The 24,676-nt window shown below is 36.0% G+C and overlaps 1 protein-coding gene across 1 annotated transcript in view; it reads right to left on the reverse strand.

The window, feature by feature from the left end:
• Nucleotides 1-24,676, reverse strand: part of LOC145672472 (limbic system-associated membrane protein-like) — a 760,540-nt gene that overhangs the window by 291,008 nt on the left and 444,856 nt on the right. Inside the window, exon 3 of the mRNA XM_081741633.1 lies at nt 23,376-23,495. Within this exon, the coding sequence (XP_081597759.1) occupies nt 23,376-23,495 (120 nt within the window). The remainder of the gene's footprint in view (nt 1-23,375; nt 23,496-24,676) is intronic.

The raw sequence follows: 24,676 nt of genomic DNA on the forward strand, positions 1-24,676 counted from the left end.
AAAACTGGGGTGCTACCCCCCGTCCCCCGGCCATGAGGTAAATCTGTCAGTGTCTATAATGAAGTAAAACAGGACTACAACACTGAACAGTGTTTTCTGAAGAATTTTCATTTATCAAAACTCGTATACATATTTATCCTGTTGAATTGTGTGTGTGCGTTCGTCCTTCCATTCAGGAGTCAAAAAAATCTCAATGATTATTTGACGGATTACCGTCAATTTTGGCCAAAATGTACACGGTCGAAATTTAGGAATCGAGTTCGTTTGTTGATAGAAATTATCAAGTGACCGGAAGCAGTAGGAATTAACCATATCCAATTTTAGCGTTTGATCACTATAGAGCGAAACGTGAATAAATAGCGAGAAACAGTTTCCTGTAATAGATTAAACTTCCCAAGAACATAATATTATTTCTATCTTTAACTCTCAACTAAAACCGGAAATTATATAAATCCGCCACAACTTCCGGTTTCAGTAAGGCTCTATATAGTGCAAAAATGTTAAGAATCAAGAAGGGTTTATTTCTTGTTGGAAAAATCCTCCGGGCATTCTTGAACATAAGGGAATTCGGGAGAGTAGATGGATATCTGAAAACCTTCTTCCTGAATGATTCTGTCCAGACTATAGCACGGCCAACAAGAGATGGTCTCTGACGTTTCTTACCACATGCGGTGGGACATTGCAGCTCCTACTTTCATACCCGTGTTACCAACCACGATCACTCTGTCTTATACCATTAATTAAATTGCCACTACAGTTGCACCGAAAAAATCGTTGACACGCGAGTAGTGGCAATGTCACTGCGAGCTGTCAGAGACGTTCTCTTACTGGACGCACTTTAGCTACCTATATTTGATGTTTTAAGACATCCAGCCTGCACTAGTGATTTTCATAACAGAGGTCAGATAAATAAGTATTAATCTGGATCCTGTTAGGAACTAGTTTCTTTTCACAAGTGAAAAAATTATCATATCATAAATTATATTTTTTCATGCTGTTTTACACGAAGTGAACCAGAGGCCACAGAAAAAAAAAACTCGAGACAGGAGTTTGACATCCATCCCTCATATGCTACAATAAATAATTTGTCAATATTATATCAAACTGCTTGTAAAATTTTTCCCAGTAGAACATTATTATATTATCATGACGTCGAAACTAAACGATAATGTAGGCCTTGCAAGAATAGTTGAGTATATGATAATTCTAAAATGCATACTTTTTTAGCAGTTTTTAAATGTGCAAATAAATTGTAGATGTTCAGTAAATAATTATGAAACATACACTTTGAGGTTTTTAATAGCCATACTCACTAAAATAAACCAATAATTATTTGAGAACTGACAAATGGCAACACTGCATCCATTCTCTAAATTCGATTATGGTTATTTATTTATTTATTTATTTATTTATTTATGCACTGTATTCGTAAATGTTTCAAATACAAATCAATGTCCATTTTACACTGAAACAATGTAACATCGTATATAAGAAATAACAAAAAGGGAAAGAAATAATTAAATATAAAAAGAAAAATATATTTATATATACAAAGGATATGTATAGTGCGTCCAGTAAGAGAATGTCTCTGACAGCAGTGACATTGCCACTACTCGCGTGTCAAGGATTTTTCGGTGCAACTGTAGTGGCAATTTAATTAATGGTATAAGACAGAGTGATCGTGGTTGGCAACACTGGTATCAAAGTAGGGGCTGCAATGTCCCACCGCATGTGGTAAGAAACGTCAGAGACCATCTCTTGTTGGCCGTGCTATACCATATTCACAGAGACTTTAATTTGTTATTAAAATGATTTTCAGAGTAAAAAATATCAACATCTGACAATAAACTATTATACAATGATGCCAGCCTAAAGTATAGAAAGCGTTGTGTAATTGACAATCTGTATGTTACCTATGTAAGCAGCGTATAACTAAGAGTAAAGCGAGAAGGTAAACGAAAATTGAGAACGGAGACCAATCATTCGGAGTTTATTTTCCCATTAATAATTTTATGGAGAAACAGCAAGTCCACCCACATACGTCGAGTAATTGGACTCTGAATATTGCATTTGTTTAGGAGCTCTGTTTTATTAAGACTACGCACTGAAGGAACTATTTGTTTGACAATGGCAAGAATAAAAGTTAAGGACAGAATCGAAACGGAACAAGTTTGAAGCACAGGCCATATTCCATATCGGTGAGCAATATTAAATTTCAGGAGAGACAAAAGCTTTGAAGAAAATACTGGGTGATTTGAGATCGCGAATTTTTGGTAAATCTGTAAAGAATACCCATTATTCCCATAATACTCGGAGGTCCCTATATGTTGCGACTCTTTCGATAGGACTCTTATTAATACAACATCTATGATAAATTTTATTTTTCTTCAAAGAAATACTAAGAGTGAAGCACTTTTGAGGGTTCAGTTTTAAATTCCAAGCCACACACCAGTCAGTAAGATTAGCAAGAATTTGTTGAAGTCCTAGGGGGCATAATCTATGGTGGAGATTTTATGGAAAATTTTACAATCGTCAGCAGAGAGAAGAATGTTCGTACATGGTAAAAACAAGAAGAAAGGTAGATCATCCATGCTAAGCAGTAACACTAACCTGGAAAACTCCAGAAAGAACTGTGACAAATTTAGATGATGCATGTGGCATAACATGTTGCACACGATCAGTAAAAATAATCCTTTAGTAGAGACAGGAATTTGTCATGAATCTTAAATCTGTTGGATAGCTTGTAAAGAAGCAGATGGATGTCATAATTTTGTCGAAAGCTCTGGAGAAATCTAAGTATATTACATCCAGTTGAGAAGTTCCTGAAACACAGTTTATAGCACGAATAAGAAATTCTGATAGGTTGGTGAGGAATGATTTCTGTTGCAGGAAGCCATGCTGTGCAATGTTCAGATAAGGGGCTGTGAACCAGGCCCGTATCCAGGGGGGTCTAGGGGGACCGGGCCCCCTAAATTTTTGCTGGCCCCTCTAAAATTTTCACGGTAGGCTTGCAAATGAACTATAATATTGTTGGATCGCACCCCCCTAACTTCAGCCGGGCCCCCCCTAAATTTTTGAGCTGGCTACCGGCCTGCTGTGAACTTATAGAGTCTGTAGCCTTAATGATTTTCTCGCAAAGAACTGACAACGGAGAAGGAAGAGAAATGGGTCCATGGGAACATACATCAGTTTTAGTGCCAGATTTACAAATTGAAATAAACCTGTTAGCCTGTTAGCATTCTGTAAAACATCTATTATATAAGTAAGTAAAACATTTATGAATTTACGAGAGGGGAGTGTATTTTTGTTCAGAGTAGTGAGGACTGTGATGCTGATTTGGAGTTTAACTCTGAAGATTCCTTGATACGTTTATTATATCTTATTGCTATTATTAGTAGCATTAGGCTATATTTGTTTTTACAACTATCACGTGCATAACAATTACTCGATATTTTTTTTGTAATATACGATAATTTTAAAGACAAAATTCGATAATTTTCTTTCTTGAGGTTGGCAACTCTGTTCCAAGATGGTTGTGAGCATGAAAACTGAAACAAACTACAATATTAATTAACAACTTATTTTTAAAAGTTATTTTCAAATATTTTCCAGTTTGTTTGTAACTTTATTGAGAAGTTATGTTAACAATCTGAGTTTGTGGTTAACAGAACTTACACATACTTCTGACAGAGACTAATAATACAATAGTTTCATAACTCTTAGATGCTCTTCTTCTCCCTTAACCTCAAAGGTACAAAGCGATCATGAAGCGGTGTTATGATCACGTCCCTTAGTGAAATTAGTCCATCAATGTAACATTGTTTTATATCGTTATTTCAAGAGCACGCAACATCCGTTACATATTCTGGCCACAAGATGTTCGAAAAATAATGGACCCTTATATTTAACTAACATTAACTTTTCAAAGTGTCAAAATACTGAAAAACTATATACGGTATCTGCACTATTCGATTTGTTAATAGTACAGGGTGGACCAAAAATCACGAAGGAGTTATAAATGTGAATAACTTTTTTTTTATTTGTCATTAGTTTCCATTGATTTTTCACAAACTTAAAGACCAAGAACGTGTACACTTATGTGTGGAATATAATCTCAGGTAGGTGTCCACAATCTTGGGTCTCACAGATACAGGTTCTGTGCAGCAAATGATTCATGACAAGTGTTAATACTTCTGGTTCGAGTCCCCGTATTTTTGCGCTTCACCTCACTTGATTATTTTCTTTGTGGTTATCTGAAGGACAAAATTTATGTGAACAAACAAACAATATATCAGCTCAAGAAAAATATGCCTGCAGAAATACGGGCACTCCGACCAGAAGTGTTAATCCTTCTCTTGAATCATATCAATATAGACCCTCCAGTCATTTTTATTGACAAAAATAATTTGTTATGTATATAGTTTATAGTAAATCCATGATATACCTATGGGTACTGGCTAGGTTCTGGCTCCTGCCCAGTTCTTACCTTCTAGATCCATCACTGAAGAAACTATTTTCACTATCTATTCCCGGTTTTACTTTAAAACGATCAAGATTAAAACCGGGTTGGTTGATTTCTACCACTTCCGGTTCGAATAGAGAGTTGTGAGAGAAAATGGTACTAAGAACCTATTCTAAAAACGCTAAATCGATCCCGATAAAAGCCGCTTCGATCTCTCTCTCTCTCTCCATCTATCTATCTATCTCTATCTCTGTCATCATTTCTTCTGTACGTAGACCAACATTGAAACCGGAAGTCATAATAGATTTAAATCACTTCCGGTTTTAGTAGAGACTTAAGGATGGAGATGGATTGTCTTCTTCACACACTTTATCGATTGTAGGAAACTGCTGTTTCCTTTTGCTGAAAAAAATCTTTTAAAAACTCTATAGTAATCAACCTTAAAACCACGAATGGATAATCTTACTACATCCGGTGGATGAACCACTTCCATAAGAGAATACGATTCGTAACTTTGGACCCTATACAATCGCCGCCAAAATTAATGATGGCCCATCAAATAGGGATGCGCACGAGACGAGTCGAGACAGGATTTTCCTGAAAAAATTCGAGTCGAGACACGGCTCTTCCAATAGAAAAATATACATTTTTCGAGTCGAGATATCACTTTTACAGCATATTTTCGAGACGAGACAGCCACAAATCTTGTCTCGTGCGCATCCCTACCATCAAACCAATTCTTCAGATTTTGTATTCCGCACTTTTTTGCCCTTTGGACGGACAGATACGATAAATCTAGAAAAGAGTTTTGGTAAACCAAGCTTCTTAAAAAGTGGCTTTCATTTTACGTTTAGTAACCATATGGATATTAATATTAAAAGCAAGAGCGACAATAGATTTTTACCCCTCGCGATTTCGTCTAGTTTCTTCGTAGTTGAGAGTCTCTTTCAGCTTTGAGACTATATGTGATACAAACCTAAGGCTTAGCGTGGGATAATAATAAAATGTATTCTCACCGAAAATCGAACTTGTGTCTCCAGAATCAAAGATTAGTCCACTGTCTGTAAACCGTATAGCCACGCGCGACCTATGCTTTCGGTCTTAGTTGCGAGACATTAGCGCAGATGGAACCGATTCTTGAGAACCCGAATTCAAATGACTTGATTTGATTTGATTTTGGCGTCCCTTTCAGCAGTGAAGCCATATGATACTTGTGGCCACAGCTTAATATAGGATCCGAACCAGATGAGCTCCCGTAAGGATCGAACCTGGTTCTCTTAAGCACACGAGGGGGGCCCCAAAAAAACGGATTGAAAGAGCTCTGCCGTTCCTAGGCGTAGTAGAGAGTTCTCCTGCTAGGTGGGTCTAGTACAGACCTTCCCAGATCAGTTGGCCAAGCAGCGTCTGCGTAGGGGGTTAACGTTTTATCGTATTATTGTTTTTCTCAACAGTTCTCGTTTGCCGCCTGCGAAATCGTTATGGCAGATTCAAAGGAACAACGAGTGTGTTTGCTTCCTACTTGGAAAATCGGAAGCGAAAACTTACCAAATGCTTGAACATGCTCGTTCTGGGTGCTCTTCGTCATTTCGAAACGACGAAAACATCGACCAAATCTGCCCCAAAATCAGCGAGGATCGTCGCTTCATGATCGATGATATTTCAAAACAGGCAGGAGTGAGTTGGAGCTCGTGCCAGCGTGAGGTTTTGCAAATGAGACATGTTGCCGCTAAGTTTGTTTCTCGCCTGCTCACACAGGATCAAATCATTCGTCTGAATTTGAGCCAGGACTTGAAAAAATCAGATTGAAAGTGATCCGAACCTTTTGACCAACATGACATTTTGCGAGAATTAAACAAAATCTAAAAGGGAAATGTTTTGATGGTGTAGAGGCTGTAAAAAGAACTTCACAGAGCACATTGGACGATATAAAAGTTCCAGAGTTCCAGAGGTGCTTCAAACAGCGGAAAGGAAGATGGGAGAAATGAATCGCATTTAATGGAGAGTACTTAGAAGGAGACTGAAAGAATTTTGTAAAAAGTGTAATAAATTATTTTTAGAACGAAAGTCCGGTTTCTTTTGGGTCCTCCCTCGTATAGTGGCACCACTCCAAACGATCGTTTTGCTTAGACATAGTCACATGTGAGCACAGCAACCGCAAGGCTCGGAAAGACCGAGATATTCTTACATTAAGGACTGGATTGTAGTTGATCCAATCTTCAGAGTTAAATGAATTTCCTTATATGTGATGTGGTAATCCTCTTCCACTTTTTTTTTTTCTGCTGCAGAATTTACATTTCAGTAGCAACAGTGCTGGAGCTACGGCATTATCAGCCGCGTTTAGATTCTGCAAATCAGTTAAAAATCAGTTGGACGTTAAGGGACAAAGTCCTGTAAACACTTCCCTAACCGATCATGGCACTTGAAACCGTACTTAAAATCGTAAAATATCACTGCACCAAACATCACGTCATTCGAGCTTCAGTGCTTTTGTCTAAGATGCTCAACAGTGCTGGAGCTACGGCATTATCAGCCGCGTTTAGATTCTGCAAACCAGTTAAAAATCAGTTGGACGTTAAGGGACAAAGTCCTGTAAACACTTCCCTAACCGATCATGGCACTTGAAACCATACTTAAAATCGTAAAATATCACTACACCAAATATCACGTCATCCGAGCTTCAGTGCTTTTTGACTAAGACGCTCAAACTAACCTATAGTTCCAGCCCTCTAATGTAGTGCCGGAAAATATAAGGTAAAAACTGGGACACAGAATAAAGAACCCACACTATGATTGGTATATCGTAAGTTTACTATAAAGTTTCAAACATATAAAAATAATAGCTTAAGTTATTTTTGCCACTCGAGAAACTGGTGGGCCTAGGCGCCCCGATCTCGGGTCAGATCCGCCACTGCTTTAAAGTTCAAACATACAAACTAGTAGTATCGCAGTTCTGTATTTGACCACTAGAGGGCACACGCTTTTAAACGTGATAAGTTTCAGTACAGCAACGCTACTGTGTGTATATATCCTATATATACATAAATTTTGCGCCCTGTATATATATATATATATATATATATATATATATATATACAGAGAGAGAGAGATGATTTGAGGTACTGAAATAAAATAAAAAGAGAAAGTTTAATTAAAGGGATTCATTTTTTATAAATTGTTTTATTTTCATTTTCATTTTTAGAAAGAGAAATTAAAAAGTTTTATATAGAGATAAAACATAATTAAGCAGTTGTAGATATTGAAAGTTTAATTATTAACAATTTCCGGGAAAATATATACATATATAATTGCAAAAAACAGTTGAACATCCAGTAAAAAAAACTAATGATGACAAAACCAAATAATTCCCTTGTAATAGTCTTTCAATTTGAACATTAATTTACGACATTACTTTGTTTTATTATTACGGAAAGTTTCTTTTAAACGTTTCCTTAAAAGGACGTATATTCTTTAATTATTTTTTTTCCCGTATAAATAAAAGTGGGATCTTAGAAGAAGACTAAATTTTAATGTCAGTCTTCGACGATATTTCCTATCTTTACAAACATTTTTCTTTTTAATTTTTTACTGCAAATAAATTACCTTTTTCCCTTCTTATTGCTTCAAAATTCCATATATATAGTGAACATGTTCATTTAACGGATGTTTCCCTGTATCTCAGTGGAAAATCATGCTGAAACAGGGAATGGTTTAGCTTCCTGTGAAGATAAATATTTGATTTTAACCTAAATATTTAATATTACATAAAATGCGTTAAGCGAAGGCAGTCTAACGCGAAAATTTGGAAACAATTTCGGTCTGTGAAATAAATAAATAAATTAATTAAATTAAATTAAATTAAATAAAATAGCACTTTTACTTATATTAATTAATTAAAGTGTCAATTTTACCGATTTTTTTCATTTACTAGGATCATGCAGTGAGAATTATCGTGTGCGTGGGTTTTCTCGGAGTCCTCTCGTTTCCTCCCACTTTCTTCATTCCACCATTTCATTCATTACTCATCATCATCACCGTCCTCATTAGCCTAACCGTCACAATCGTGGGACGTAAAAAAAAAAGATTGAGTTGTTGCAAGGGAGTACCCGATGGGGAATCCACCATATCCGAACCCTTCCCAAAACACATTTGTACAGTTTCTCAATACAACTGTACTTGCACTTTACACTTTACCTGTACTCTTTCACTTATAAAACTTATAGTCTTTTTTTGTAGTTCTATCGTTTTTAATATAGTAGGAAGTATTTTACAATTATTTATCTTCTTTTAAGGTACAGAATAATACCCTCTGAATACTTCATAGATGTAGTGGCGTATAGTATTGAACAACCCTCCAAAGCTAGGAAATTTCCCAACAAGAATGTCTGGGTTTGTACCTGAGTTATTGTACATCCATCCGTCCGATTATTACTGTGTACGATAGCTCTTGGACGAAATCGAAGTTTTTATTTTGGTTTGAGCAATTGGTAGCTAGAGGGACTATCTCGGTGGTGTTTGTTAATGGTGTCAATGCGTTAAAATCTAACAATAAACGGTGAGTTTAACAGTGGCTATCCACATCTCTTACATAAAAGTATTTCGTCTGATTCTCTGCACTAGAGTTTACCAGAGATTATTTTATTTATTGAAAAACAATACAACAATTAGCATGCGTTGGTACATAGAAAACAAGACACGTTTAGCGTAACCTATAACGCTCTCGCCTTTGGTCCCGGGTTCGATTTCCGGTGGAGACAGCATTTGCCACCAGCCAGCCACTCTGAGTTAAGTTTGTCCTGAGTTTTCCTCATTCAGACTTGGCAAATGCCGGGATGGTGCGTAAAATAACAGTGCCACGCCGCTTCCTTCTTCCCCCATTTCTTTTCTTCCTCTCGAATGCCCTGGTTAGTGTGATTACCAAGGGGCGTCATCCCTCAGTGTGACGAACTAACATGGCGAAAGGTACTGAAAGCCTAGAAGTCAAATTCTTAATCCTAATGCTGGTAAACCTAAAACCATATATTGTACGATAACCATACTACCTATCAGGCCGGTAGCCAGTCCAAAAATGTAGGGGGCACCGGCTGAAGTTAGGGGAAGCTGATCCAACCATATTATAGTTCATTTTCAAGCCTATAGTGAAAACTTTGGGGGGGGGGGCAGCAAAAATTTAGGGAGATGGCCGGCCTCCCTGGACCCCTCCTGGATACGGGCCTGTTGCCTATTAACACGAAACTAACACTGGCATATACTATCATCAAACGTTTCATTACGACACTAGCAAAAGAATAGTACGCAGTATGTTTGATCAGTTTACTTATCTCTGAACTTTTCATTTTTGTTTAGTTAAACCACGACCTCTAAAAAAAAGATATTCAAAGTAGACAGTTTCCAAGTAATATTTTATTGTAGCTGTATATTTTTAACTTGGCTGAATAAAATATAAACGGAACTACTTTCTGGTTCGCATATTTTTTTAAAATCATTTTTGAAGTAAAACTGAGAATAATTTCTTTTTTATATTTTTTTCACAACGTTGTTCCAGGGATATTACTTTCCTAGTGGGAAGAATAAAACACAATTGATTAAGGACTCTGAACGGTTTCCTTTCTACTTTTTAATGAATTTTTCTCCCCTCTTTATATTAATGGACCAAATTCTCTAAGTCGTAAGGAACTCAGAAATAACTGGGAGTTGTCGTGACCGCCAGACTTCTTTTAAGTAACATTTTTATGGCAGTTCTAAATTAAAAGTGTCCAATGCATGTAAATTATGTGATTACACAGACAAAAAAGGAAAGTAAAAGTATTGGGTTCCTTTTTTTCTTCTTTTTTTTTCGTAAAACTGCAAACGGAAAGACTTATTGTTGGTTTACTTCTGAAACGGAAGCCCTTTAAAGCAGCTTGCTTTAATAATCATATTTTATTCAATGTACTCATTTTACTTTATTCATACGTCGTAATGTAATTTTTTCTTCATTCAAAATTCTGACGCACAACATACAAATATACTTACTAGTTAGTCGTTAGTATTCAAGATTGGAGAAGACATTCAAAATTCATTTTTTTAATGTGCAATTTCATTCTGATCTAAAGATGAGCGTGCCGTAGAATGTAACGCCATCTCTAGAGCCATGAGCATTCGTTTCTTGATAGTATCGTTGTGAGATGAGTATGAGGATTAACTCGTTTATTGATATATTTATCAGGTTAAGCATACAGGAGAAGATGGCATGAGCATGGTATGTAATTTATATGATGAAATGAAGTGCAGTAACAAGCATAGGGATATATGATAATTCTGACAACTTGATGATAGTTCTGTGGGGCTACGCAGAGCGGGTTCAAACACTTGAAACACTTCAAACACTTGAAACAAATGAGTTTATTGATGATATTATACGCAATGGACGAGTGAATGGTGATAATATATACGAGAATGGGAGTTACAATGAGCGGTGGTCTGGTCATGTTCATGGATAGCAAAAAGGTGATCTAACGGTGAATGCGTAACGTGGTAGAGCTGGAGTCTTGTTTAAGAGTACATAGAGAATCGGATAAGCGTCCGCTATAGGCGTTCAATGTAACGAGAGCGAAGACCTGTACAGATGTGGTAAGAGTGTTGGTATAGATGTGCAACGGTAGACCACTTGTGTTGGCGTCCATGGTGATAAGGCATAAGCAATGTGTAAGACATGGCGTTCCAGGACTTGTATTTTAACATTAAGCTTCTGTAGAGCCGATAATCGGGCAACATGTCCATGTGTAAGACAAGGGTGAGCAACCTTCATTGATGCTAACGTTTATTTATTGCAATTACTCAGTCTATTTCCTTCAAGTTTAACAGTTTAATGTCTAACCTCGATTTAACTTTAACATACATGAATCATTTGCTTTAAAACTAAGCGATTAGAAATTATATTTCTGGGCTTTCGGCATCTATGACCATTTTAACTTTTCACGTATGAGGGATAATGTCCCTAGAAAACACTACCAGGATATTTAAGGAAAGAAGGATGCAACCTGAGACCTTACTGCTAGATACTATTCCGGAATTTGTCTAGTGGGAATTAGGAAAATCCAGGACAAATCACTTACAGAATGGTTGGCCTGAAATACTTTTACATCTTTCCGATCTGATATCCCCACTAGAAATCGAAACCAGAACTGGTCTCACCAAAGGGTAGAGCGTTAGCCATTACGCTACACGGTCCTACTCCATGTAAGGTATTGCTGAGGAGCTTATGAGAACTTGCTCTTGGTTGGCATTCACTTCCATGGTGTTGGTGAAGAGCTTATAAGAACTTGCACTTCGTCGGTACCCTGTTCCATGATCCTCCTGAATAATTTATCAGAACTTAAACTTGTCGGTATTTATGGAACCCAGTGTTGTTGTGGCACTTCACGAAACTGTACAAACAAATGGACTACGGTGCATTCATTCACTACTCATAATCAAAATACACCGTCCATGTTTCTCGCGACTAGTTGTGCAGAATGTTCCAGTTTAAACTGATGTGATCTCCTTCATCTACATTCTCATCCAAATTCAATATCATACTATCTTTTGACTAAGTGCAAACTCTTGCCTGTTCCTTGAACATGTACGGAATTCGTGAACTCATATGTGTGAACTCGGTCCGTCCATTGGCGGCATTACAGAGGATGGTTTAGCTTTGGGTATTTCAATCGCACCAATCCAACATAAGCATTCATAATTTTCACAATTGAGAGATAACTTCATGGAGAGACTAAACTTGTACTGTGAATCTAATTTTGTTATTTCGTTTATTTTACATCTGATTTCCATTTTTTGTCTCCTCATAAATCATCACTAAAAGTATAGTATTATCTTTAGTGTTTCATTACTATGATAGTACTGTAAGTTATCTTAATTATTTGACAAATCATGAAACTTTTGCGAGATTTTCCTTAGACTTATCAGGCCTAATGCAGAGTCGTTTTGATGTAAGATTAGCGTCATACTAAAGACTTGACTACTGCAGGAAACATATGTTAGTCAAACTCTTTAGTATGACACTAATCACGCGTCAGAACGACTCTGCATAAGGCGCATCAAAACTAACTCACGTTCAAGAAGCAATCTCGATTAAGATGAGGACTAGAACTGACTTCATACAACAGAATCTTCATCAGTCTTAAAATCACAATAATGACCATTTCTGCTTGTACTGTTTTTCTAAATGCTCATGTGAATCTAATTTGTATGTTGGTCATACTATCATATACCATATTTTCAAGAAGAGAATTCATGAAACAAGTGTGTGTGTGCAACTGGAGGAAGCACAGGAACATATTATTATTATTATTATTGTCTATAATTTCGTCAAATTAAAAATTCATACGTCGCAGCATTACTCATAGAATTCTGACGTAATTTTATCCTTTCTCATGGTCACTAAAGAGTCCTGTATATGATCAATGGATAATGTTACGCGTTGTTACATAACTACGCGATGTCATGTAAAAGCAAAATTCCTCAACATTATACGAGGAACACTCCATTTTGGGACACAAAGATGCCCCATTATATAAATAACAAAGCCTTTGTAAAAATTACCAATGGACAAAGTTACTCGTTGTTACTCTACAAACGATTAACTATAAGATATGTCAAGCGACCTTCCGCAATATTACACCAGAAACATTCCGCTATGTGTAATAAAGAAGTCCTTCTTTTTCTATTGTAGCAGTACTGTAGGAGTACTTTCGGAAGAAATAAAGTGACGATTTTTCGCGAATTTTACTTCAGAAACAATTAATTGTGTGATGTTGAGGAAGTGCAACCTTCCAAATTATCAAACGAGGACCTCTACATTTTCTGTCAAAAAAATGCTGTGTTGCTACTCATATTAGGGATAAAATTATCAGTGATTAACGTTAGGTATTGTTATTCCCGAGCTTGCGCACTTTATTTCCAAGAATGCTCCATTCTGTGTGACAAAGAACTCATGTTCTTAGAAATTCTTTGTGAGGAAATTGTCGATGTTCTTAGAAATTCTTTGTGAGGAAATTATCAATAAATAATGTTGAGCATTGTTACACCTAAAATTAATAACTGCGTGATATCATGATACAGCGATCTCCCCACTACCACACACACTGTTATGTGTCACAAAACAGGTAAATGTGCTTTGTTTCATGGATAGTTATGATTACATAAAATATATATATTCAATAAATACCTGTCAAGAACACGCTAAATTCTAGCCCTGCTGGGCAAATAATATTTAATATCATCTAGAATCCTGACTAGTGTATATCCATCTCTATGTGTCAGCTTGTTTCACAGAATTGCATAAACAACGTTGTACAATAATTAAAAGTTAGTACTATGAGCGATCATTTCACTTTCTCTCTTTAGACAAACTAATTAATTGTAACATCTCTTTTTTTGGGTGGGTTGTTTTATAAACAAACATTTAATTTGCCGGTGGAAAAAGCGTTTAATATAACGTGCAAATCGTATGACATGCCTGGCAATTTTTTGTCACCTAAACAAAAATTAGTTTTTCTTCTGCTTCAACGCGCTGCTTTTAAAAGCAAATCACTCTAGTAATTAACGGAAAGAAGGACGCGCATAATGAAACAATTACTACAGGCTGGGATTTACATAGTTTAATTAACGAAAAGGAAAAAAACTGTGATAGATTGAGACCTTTTTTCAACAGATTTAATTAGCAACTTTATTGGTAGAATATCTTGTCAGAGTTTAAGTTTCTGATAATTTAATACTAATAACATTTATATCGCATTTACTAGTTTATAGTTTGAAAGATTAGTTAAAATATCTTCCATGATTAAAAATTAAAAAAGAAAAAAATAGATTTAAGCTCATCATGTTTTCTTTATAGCAACCGGAGAACTTGAATGACGGTCTGAAATTTAGGATTTGAAGTCCGAAGATAAGGAAAGACTTTTTTGTTCGACCTGATTTTATTTGGTAGTCTCTATACTTTCCAATTTGAATTTATCATCAAGAACAGGTACTCGTGAAGATTGAATCTAGGTACGAAATAGACCTAGTCTTCCATAATCCAGTGCTGCATAAACAACAATACAATCTAAACAATTTGCATAACCAAAACCTGTAAAGTCTGTGATCATTGGGCGAGGATCTGTGACTTAGTTTTGCAAATCAAGCAATATTGGAGGAGAAATACTATGATGAGGAAGGACATCCGTGCGAGCTAATCTTATATGGGTAGTCTGTCTGAACAGAATACCTCTAACTCAAACACCCCATCATTGCACTGGTGAGGGTTTACATCTGTAAGAAAGAGTCATAAGACTGCCAATGTTCTGATTCATAACAATTAAAACAGGTTAACATCCGAAGTACCTACTATAGAACCTCGTGTTTAGACTGCTGCATCCACATTCTTGCTAATTCCTCGATACCACATCGAACCCACGTTTTATCCTTAGGACAAAGAAGTCAATCACTGCTGTTTCCACCTCATGCTAGTCGGTGAAGCAATATGATTTTAGAAATTGTGCCTGGACCGGAATTGAAATACCCTCTCGTAGTTCCACCACACTCACCACATGACTTTATTCTTGAAGTGGATCTATTCACGACTGTTTCTGGAAGTTGGCTTTTGCTCCACCACTATTTTTTGAACATTCGTGTTTCGGGAACACAACCACGTTTCGTCGCTTGTCACAATCCGTATCAGGGAACGCACATTAAGCGAATTCTACAGCAGTTGTTGGTACGCATTTACTCTTCTCTGGGCCTGAGCTAGATACAGTTAATTCATGTTTCACAATGTGGTAGCTCCTGCTGTTTTTTCCAGGTTTATGAAGGTGACGCACTACAATGGATTGAGACATGACAAGTTAGTTTCACAATTATAGTGTGTTGCTGGCTGGATTTTTCTCAATGAACTGTAATATGAGACAGTTGAATCTCTTGGCTTTCTACAACCAGAACAAAATCTCTGGAACCAATGAGCTGTTGTGCTGTGATTCAATGCATCTTCCCTTTTCACATGACAAATGTTAGACGTTACTGTCACAGTGTCATGCTCGAGTTGTTCACCTATTAGACGTTTTTGAACACCACAACTGAGAACTGACTAAAGATGCTGCGGCTGCCTCCGTATTAAATAGTCTGCTTGCCACATTATCTCTTGCGCCAGTTTGACCATACTCCAAAATTGATCCCAACATAGTAAGTGGTATTTATGGGAGACAAGTAATTTTAGTTTGGAAATTTAGAAATCTTGCTGGCGAGATAATCTGTCAGGGACTTATGTGCAAGATTATTTAACACGATTATTACATCTATCATCTATTTTGAATTTGCCACAAGTCTCAGGTCTCAGTGAGATTCAGGTCTACGAAAATAGTAGATCTAGTGTTTGATAAAGCAAAACCTAAAAAACAAATTCTGTATAACCAGGAGCTGTGAAGTTGTCGTAAAATTTCAGATTTCTTGGAGTAAATGCGTAGTAAAAGCGTAGTAAACGCGTGGAAGGACCTCTTCCACCAAAACTGATTTTAAGTGTTGGTCTACTAATCTGAACCGCATTTAAGTCGCATCATACTGCGTATTCCACGTATATAAGAGAGACTACCATTATCCTCCGAAATATGGCATGGAAAATGGAAGCAATAAGAAGCGAACACGATTGGTAAACCTAACTTAGTAGTTCCCCATGCAAATCTGAGGAACACAGTCAATGTTAGCAAGTCGATAATCTCCTTAACCGAGCTCGGCCACCAAATATAGCGATCATTACTCCCTTGACTATGGGCTACTTGCACATCAAATTTCGTTGAGATCTGGCCATTAGTTAGCGAGAAATAAAGTACTACATACAAGCTGATCTAATCCGAGTCTTTCCCTGGACGAGACAAATAAAAGAAAAAAACTTACTTCTTAGGCAATGGGCTACTCGCCTACCAAATTTGCTTTACATCCGTCCAGCAGGTACCAAGAAATAAAGTATCACACACAAACAAACACACACATATACAAATTTAGCTAGATTGAAAATGTACACTCTCGTATACTTACATCGAAAGCTAAAAGTTAGTTGATTGGATTGAAGTAAGAATGGCAGATTGTTACGAGAGATAAGATGAATATTGGAAAGAATTAAAACAGAAACAAACAATCTGCAAGAAATATTATTTGTGAAAAGATACTGAGAATTCTCAGAGAAAAGCAGAACAGATAAACAGATAATAGAAGGATTGAGAGAGAAAGAAAGAGTCGTATATATATATATTTCTTAATGAATTGTATTAGAGCAGATAATTCTTAATTAAAATTGTTAATTACTTTCCGTGATTGAGAAATTTGAAAGCGGGAACTGAACCGTATCGAATCTCGTAAATTTGTGTGACAATTGTCTGTTTGTGAAGGAATTTTGTAATGGTGATGATAAGGCCGGAGACTAGATCGTAGGAGACTGTTATTTGTCAATTAATTTCAGGACTAGAAATTGTACACACTAAGTACACATGTTGTGGATATGATTACACTCATAAACAAAATTCCTGGAAGATGTTATTACCAAAACCTTTTTAAATGAGCGGAGAGAAGTGCCAATCTTCAGAAACAAATTATTCCTTGATATTACATGAGATTTCTCTTTCTGTACCATTCATTAACTTTCGTTTCTACTTACTCGTTGTTCCTTACTTGTTACTATTAGTACTGTTCAAATTAAGATGCATATGAATATTGTTCTAGGAAGATATGAAGACAATTTTACTCTCTAATACACTTTAAATCCTTTACACTTCCAAATTATGCTATGCTTAAATATCAAAAGTCTTACAGGAGACCTATGTTCGTCTATCTTTCGAAAAAATACCATAAATATTGAAAGCCTTGTAGAACAGCTATGTCTGTCTATTTGTTGGCAGGTATCATAAATATCAGAAGCCTTACACAACAGTTGTGTCCGTTGTTTGTCGACAGATATCATCAATATCAGCATCTTTTCAGAACAGCTATGTCTGACTGTTTGTCGACAGATATCATCAATATGAAAATCTTTAAGAAATAGCTATGCCCGTCTATCTGTCGACAGATATCAGACCAAAAACTATAAGAAGTATCGAAAACATTTTTAGAATAGATTCACCGTCCCAAAAATTGGTTCTATCTCATCTGTAACCATTCAATCATTTTCCGTTTTAAAGTTGATGACCATGGAACAAAACTGTGACAAGTGGATCCTTTTGAAGTTGATTGAGCGTCTCAAGAAAGATATCGGCTTCACCTGCCTCTTTTTACTAAGACCGGAAGTGGTAGACATTTCCTACTGTTTCCGGTTCAAATATTGATCTCCCTATATCCAAAACTGTTAAGAAAATGCCCAAAGGAATTTCTTGTAAATCATTCAGTATGTCAATATTAGGTGCTATTGTTTATTGTTAACCCTCTACTGAAGCTAAAAGTTGTTGAAATTAACCATTTCCGGTTTCAACGTTGACCGCTGTAGAGCACAAATGGAAGGAGATAGAGATAAGTGATATTTCGGACTTGATTCAACGTCTGAAGAAAAAGGTAATAACTCCATTTATAATTCTCTTTTGAAACCAAAAATAGTTCGAATTTACTATTACTAACGGTTTCAAATTTTAGTTTAAATACTTCGAAAGCTAACTGTAGATTTATTTTATGAAACGAAACCTACTTATTTTTACTTTCGAGCATCAGTAGCAGAAAAGAAAGTATGGTAAAGATGAAAAAATAGAATTCGAGATTTGAACAATTTTCACGTTTTGTAGCATTCTATATACAGAACAAGTTTTGGAGTATGTTCCACTAGTTCGTCCGATTGTTTTTCGTTGGTCCGTTCTAATGTGTGTCCACTCACATAAAAAAAAAACATACCGTTTAATGTACCCGACCTGTTATGAATTTAATTCTTTTTTTTTTCTAAGATTATCACCGGCGAGGAGGCGATGTTTTAATAAGATTGATTATTGTCTACAAGGAGGCGATTTTTTATAAGATTATCACCGGCGAGATGGCGATTGTTTACAAGATTGATTATTGTCTGCAAGAAATCGATTTTTTTTATAAGATTATCAACGCAGAGGAGACGATATTTTATAAGATTGATCATCACCGGCGAAGAGTAGATTAAAAAAAAAAACATTGATTATTAGCGGCAAGGAGACTAATTTTCTTTCTACACCCACAAGTGAAGACAGCTTACAGAAAAGTGAAAATTAAAATAAGCATGTAGATTTCTTGCAAACAGCTCTAACGACCAGTGTTGCCAATTTGGGGAAAAAATCGCTAAATCTAGGGGATTCGCATTCCAGGATAGCGACAAAAAATAATTTTTCCGATTAGCGACTTTTTTGGTGATTTTGGAATGACGATTTGGCGACTTATTTACAAATCTAGTGACTTTTGTACTGCGGATAACTCATCATAAAATAAGTACTATTAGCTCGAATCAGTTCAGATATATGTTTATTTCCTTTTGCTTATTTGAATCAGTGCAGATGTTGACGAGCTGGGAAATTACATAACATTTATCTCTATATTCCGTCTTTGATTGCTGTTATCTCTTACCTTCTAACGGGGACCAACTCCAGCTCTCAATGTCCTTTAGTTTACAGAGCTTCCGTTTAGAAGCACAAATATTTCATTAACGATAGCAAACAGATTATCTGTAGAAGCGTGAGTAGAAGTGAAGTAAGATTTTTCCTAGACTGAATTTTGTTCGTTTTTCTAAACTTATTTTTGATTTCGTTGAAGCAAAATTGATCATAAAGTTACATATAAAAGAGGCAAAACTCCACGAAAATTTTAGCGACTTTTCACCCAAAATTGGAGTCATTTCATCTCCTATTTGGCGACTTTTTGTATCAACTTGTTGGCAACACTGCTAACGACCTTGTTTCATTCACAATTCTATACTACACAAGTAAAATTATCTTTAAAAAAGTCCAAGAGTCGTAGTTCACTCTAGGGAGATATATTTATAGATACTTTTTTCTATAAAATGGGTTAGGCGATTTTGTTTACATTTTATGAATGAAAGTTACATTAACAGTCCTGCAGTATGATATATTAGGGTTATTCACTTAATTCTCACATTAATACTGTTAGAAAATTCACATAGACACTTATTCGTGCGTATCCTCTTTCAAAGTATTTCCTTGTTGAGAACTACATACAGATTCCAAGGTCCGTCGACCCTACTGTTCCGCGCTTTTACAGGTCCCTTCATAAGTGGCTGTTTCTGCGTAGCCACTTTCTCCAGCTGTTGTGTGACGTCACCGCGGTGAAGCAGGGACAAATATCGTAGGCTAAGCCCATGTTCCGCCATAGCAATTTGCAAAGGAAAACAAATTTTAAAATGCGATAAAAATAGACTACAAACAGATCCAATACGTACTTACTTTAGGATTGTGCAGCACTTGAAGAATAGCTTTGCATCCACTATCTTAAAAGCATCCTTCTTCCGAAGTTCCCGTGTTTTTCTATTCCAAAAACGAATTCTGAAGAATGTCCTAGCCTTGTCGAATGGTTTCAACATAGAAGTGTCTTTTTTAGGACATCAAATGGTCGGCCAATCACATTCTTTTGTTCTCGACTGTTTTTTTTTTTTTTTGGTAAAATTTTCAAAATACATCATCTTATTTTTTGTTGCTTCCATCCACCGGGAAGAAGGTACAATGAGACCACAACATAGCCTCACATTGCCACCATTCAACTTGGAAAGAATTGCAACTATATTTAATCCTAAGACTTCAACTTTCGATATGATTTCGAAGTTTAAGTTTTTACTCATAGTCTTACCGAAATCTTCATACATTGACTGTTTCCACACATCTATCAAGCCTCGAATCATTGCCACCTGGACATTTCTGTGTCATTCCAAAATTAAGTAAACCTGTTCGTCATAGGACACGCGCCCATTAACATTCATTTCATCAAATATAAGCACTGAAAGTTTCTTCACACTCTTTAAGCAGCGCCCTTGCTCCGTCAAAATTTTCAAAACTGGTGTAAGAATACCACGAGAAAATGTCGAAGTGTTGCACATTGGGTACGCGGATTAGAACATGTAACCGCAGATGATTGTATAATTTATCACGGTGGCGCGTTGTGTTAATGCACGAATAATATCTTAATCAGTCCATCTTAGTTTTTCTTGCCATTTATTAGCATATTTACTTGACCCTGTATAAAACTTTCTCGTAATATATCCACCACCGGTTGTTAACCACTCTATTGAAACGATCACAATATGATATTTTAGAACCGGTCTTTGAAATTAATTCTTTATTATATTTGCTTTCCAATTCTTTTAACTTCGTTTGTAAATATAGACTATTATTTTGGCTTTGTACATACTGACAGAGTTTAGTTTTTCATTGGGCCGCGGTGGATCAATGGTAGAGCGTTCACTCTTGGTGCATGCGTCCTTGGTTCGATCCCTGCGCGCCAAGTGAACTTTGTGGTGAACAAACACCGTGTGGGTGGGTTGTCTCGGGGTTCTCCTGTTTCCTCCCACTTTCTTTATTCCACTATTTTATTCATTTCCCATCATCACCGTATCCTTTAGACCAGCCGGCATAACCATGCGACGTAAAACTTAAAAATTTAATTTTAGTTTCTCGTTCTCTTCATGCAAAAAGGAAAGCTACCGGTATTCCTTTAGTTCATGCCCCTCACTCTCCACAGAACAAACGGAACATAAAGAGTTATTTTTTGTTCCGGTCATAATAGTTATTTCATCTGACTGTACCCAAATGCCTGATTTGTTTTTACTCTAAACACCTAGCTTTCGTGCACTTATTTCTTCCATTATTTACAGGAACACGGTTCCATATGACACTGATAAGTTCAGTGAAGGCACAACATCGGTTTAAACTTATTCTTGAGTGGAATATTTAGAAACTCACGTTTTAAATCACGTTTATGAGCTTCGGGAATAAAATGATCGGAATAGACGCTGTCGTTTTTAACTATAAAGGTGTCTTTTCGACAGCATTTCTTTTGCCAAACTTTCCACAGAGGATCCGAGGGAAATACTCGATAAAAAACTTCGGAACCCTTAGTATTTCTACTATGATTGCGACAAGTACTTATCGTACAATTCGACATGCTAACACGAACACTACAATAATTAATTTTTCTCAATAAAAGAAAACAAGAATCATTCGCTTTCCTGCAAAAATCAAACTAACAAGCATGGGGGACGGTGAATGAGAAGGACCTTGGGTGAAAGCTATTTCTGCTCCCGCGGTGACGTCACGATTTTACTACATCTTCGGTTTTCGAAGAAGGGTAGTTATGACGCGACCTTAAAAGAGGGAAGGAACAGTAGGGTCGACGGACCTTGTACAGATTCCAAAGTTGCTGCAATCGTTGGAAGCAGGCCTGGAACACCTGTTGTGGAATGCAGAAGAGTTTCCTCGTCGTATTATCCTGAATGTCCTTAGTGGTGTGGTCCTGGATGTCTTCGTTTCCTTTCTAGGGTAAATTTCAGTATAGAGAATAGGATTTCCGTGTTTATTTCGCATGTACGAAGCGGACGTTGTTTTGTCCAAAGCGTCGAACGCAAATCTTGAAGTGTGACTTAGAGCATTATCATGACCAAACGCCACTGTACAGATGTCCAATTATCTGGTCCAGCTATGTAGACCTCTTTATTTAAAGTTTGGTTACTTGGAACAAATTTGTGATGCATAATCCAAAAAAATGTCAAAAAAAAAAAAAAAAAACTCTGTAACCAGAACTTTCATTCGAAGTCAGACCTGTTTGCCCTTTCTGATCTCAAAGATCCACGAGGTTTCTATGGAGTTATACCTACTCTATGAGAGTTATACGTGAACAAGTGTGTACAAGAGAAAGTATAACCACATTGCTTTCCTATAAACGAAGTTAGAGAGTAATTCCTGTAATCTCAAAGTGTATTTCCAAGGAACGTAGAAGCAGTCTACTTTTCTTGTTCTCAGATACTTAAACATAATAGTTCCATTCTTCTGAGAAATCTAATTATTCTTTATTTGTCTTCTTCTGTGAAATATGGGTAATTTTGCATAACTTTTCTCCTTTTCAAGAAACAAATTAACTGTGTATCTCTTCTTCTAGGAAATCTGAGTAGTAAACACACTAATTCTATTCTTTGGAAAAACTTTAAGTGCACCTTAATTTTTAATTTTCCTTATCGCAGATATTAAAATTTATTTTCCTTTTCATCTAAGAAATTAAATCAAATAATTTTTCAGTCTTCCGAACTCATAAATTTATTGAAACTGATTTGTTATTGTCCTAGATATTACTTAGCTGCTTGATTAGAGTCTATTTGTAGCAATAAGGCTGCGATTTAAGAGTGATCTATTCATTGAACGGGTTTATAACGAAGACATCAATCTCAACGGGGAATCAAACCCAGAACCACAAGGACAGACATCACATAATGTCTTTCGTCCTGAGAAATTTAAGTATAACATACTGGAAGAATTAAGCATACTGTAGGCTTCAGCTTCTGAGAAATTTCATCATGCCTTATTTATCTTCTTAGAAATGAAAGTGCTCTTTATTTATGTTCGTCTGAGAAAATATTAAATATTACACAACTTTGTTGGTTTATTCGTGAATTTTTGAATTTCGATCATATTAACCTCAACAACAAAGAGCAAATTACAATTAAGTAAATTAGAATTTATTGATCTAATGCTATCAATACAATCAAGTTAGTATATACATATCACAGTAAACAGTGCTAAAACCGAATAATGAATATTAACAGGAAGCCATGCATTATTTGAGAAACAAAGCGAATAATAGATAAAGTAAACGTATTAATAACGATTACATGCGCCTTACAGTACATATTTACACATGTGTGATACTATCTGCAAATAAATAAATAAATTAATAAAAGCAGTGCAGTGCATACCTTTATTCTGTGAGTTACTAAAGAAGAATTTGCTTAGTGAGGAGAAATTCTGCGACAAGCCTATAAAGTGAGTGTCCGGGTCCAGGTGAAAGAATGATTGGTTTCTGTCGTATGATAAATCTGAAATTAAAAGAGAAAGCTTATATTTGTTTACGGCTTACAAACATGTGCTGGGTTTGTACTGTACATAATTTAGACAAACATAGTCAGCCAACTGGACAAAAGCTTATTTACAAGATCAAATGTGAATACGAATAATACAGGAATATAAAGTGAATTAATTGCAATTATTTACATTAAGAGCGTGAATGAAGTTACATTTTCGTTGTTTTTAATATGTGGAAGTCACAGCACTCATATATACAGGGTAAGTCTAAATGATGAACTTGATTTCAGAAATTTATTCTGTGAAACCAAGTAAACATACTGTATGTTATTGTGAGACTTGTGCTAAGAAAGGTAGCCTGTCAAAGTTTTGTTCAAACATTTCACAAGTGTTCTATGAGAGCACCTCGCGTAACACGGCACACATTAAGCCTATAACATGTCTCCTGCCATACCTTATATCAGGAATTAATTTCATATTAGCTGCTAACTTTTAACGATAGAAAGGGAAAAACATTGCGTGGAAACTAAGCCTTGAAAGTTAACCTATCGAAGCGTATGTCTTACAATAACATACTCTTAGGTTTCACAAAATAAATTTCTAAAATCGGATTCTTCATTTTGATTTACCCTGTATAGCCCATTCACTCGTGTTGTTAATACAGAAATAATACTACTTTATATTGTTATGCATTCTGTACTAAATCCTGTTGTATTTCATACAAATTCTGAATTTAGCGAGAAAAAAAAAACATACGCATTTGAGATCTCATTATACCAAATCAAATGATATGGCTGGATGTAAATCCTTATATGTAATTTTCGACAAGATCGACAAAACAGCTAATTTTGGGGGGTCAAAAAAATGTTCTTTGCTGCAAATATTAATCGACAGTTTGCATTCCTGTCGAGGGAATTCAATAAGTAAAGAGACAAATTGCTATAGCTCAATAAAGATTTATTTCAATCTTTCAAAAATAAGGTTATTTTTCAATATAATCACCCTTTACAGTTATGCATTTGTCCCATCTTTCTTGCAGCTTCCTAATTCCCTTGGCGAAGAAATCTTTCGATTTACCCCGAAGCCACCTTTGCACCGCTGCCTTAACTTCCTCATTGTTAGCAAATCTTTTTTTACGTAGGGCGTCTTTGAGTGGTCCAAACAGGTAAAAATCAGATGGGGCGAGGTCTGGGCT

Source organism: Thermobia domestica, chromosome 16, assembly GCF_964235325.1.
Source record: "Thermobia domestica chromosome 16, izTheDome1.hap1.1, whole genome shotgun sequence".
NCBI lineage: Eukaryota > Metazoa > Arthropoda > Insecta > Zygentoma > Lepismatidae > Thermobia > Thermobia domestica.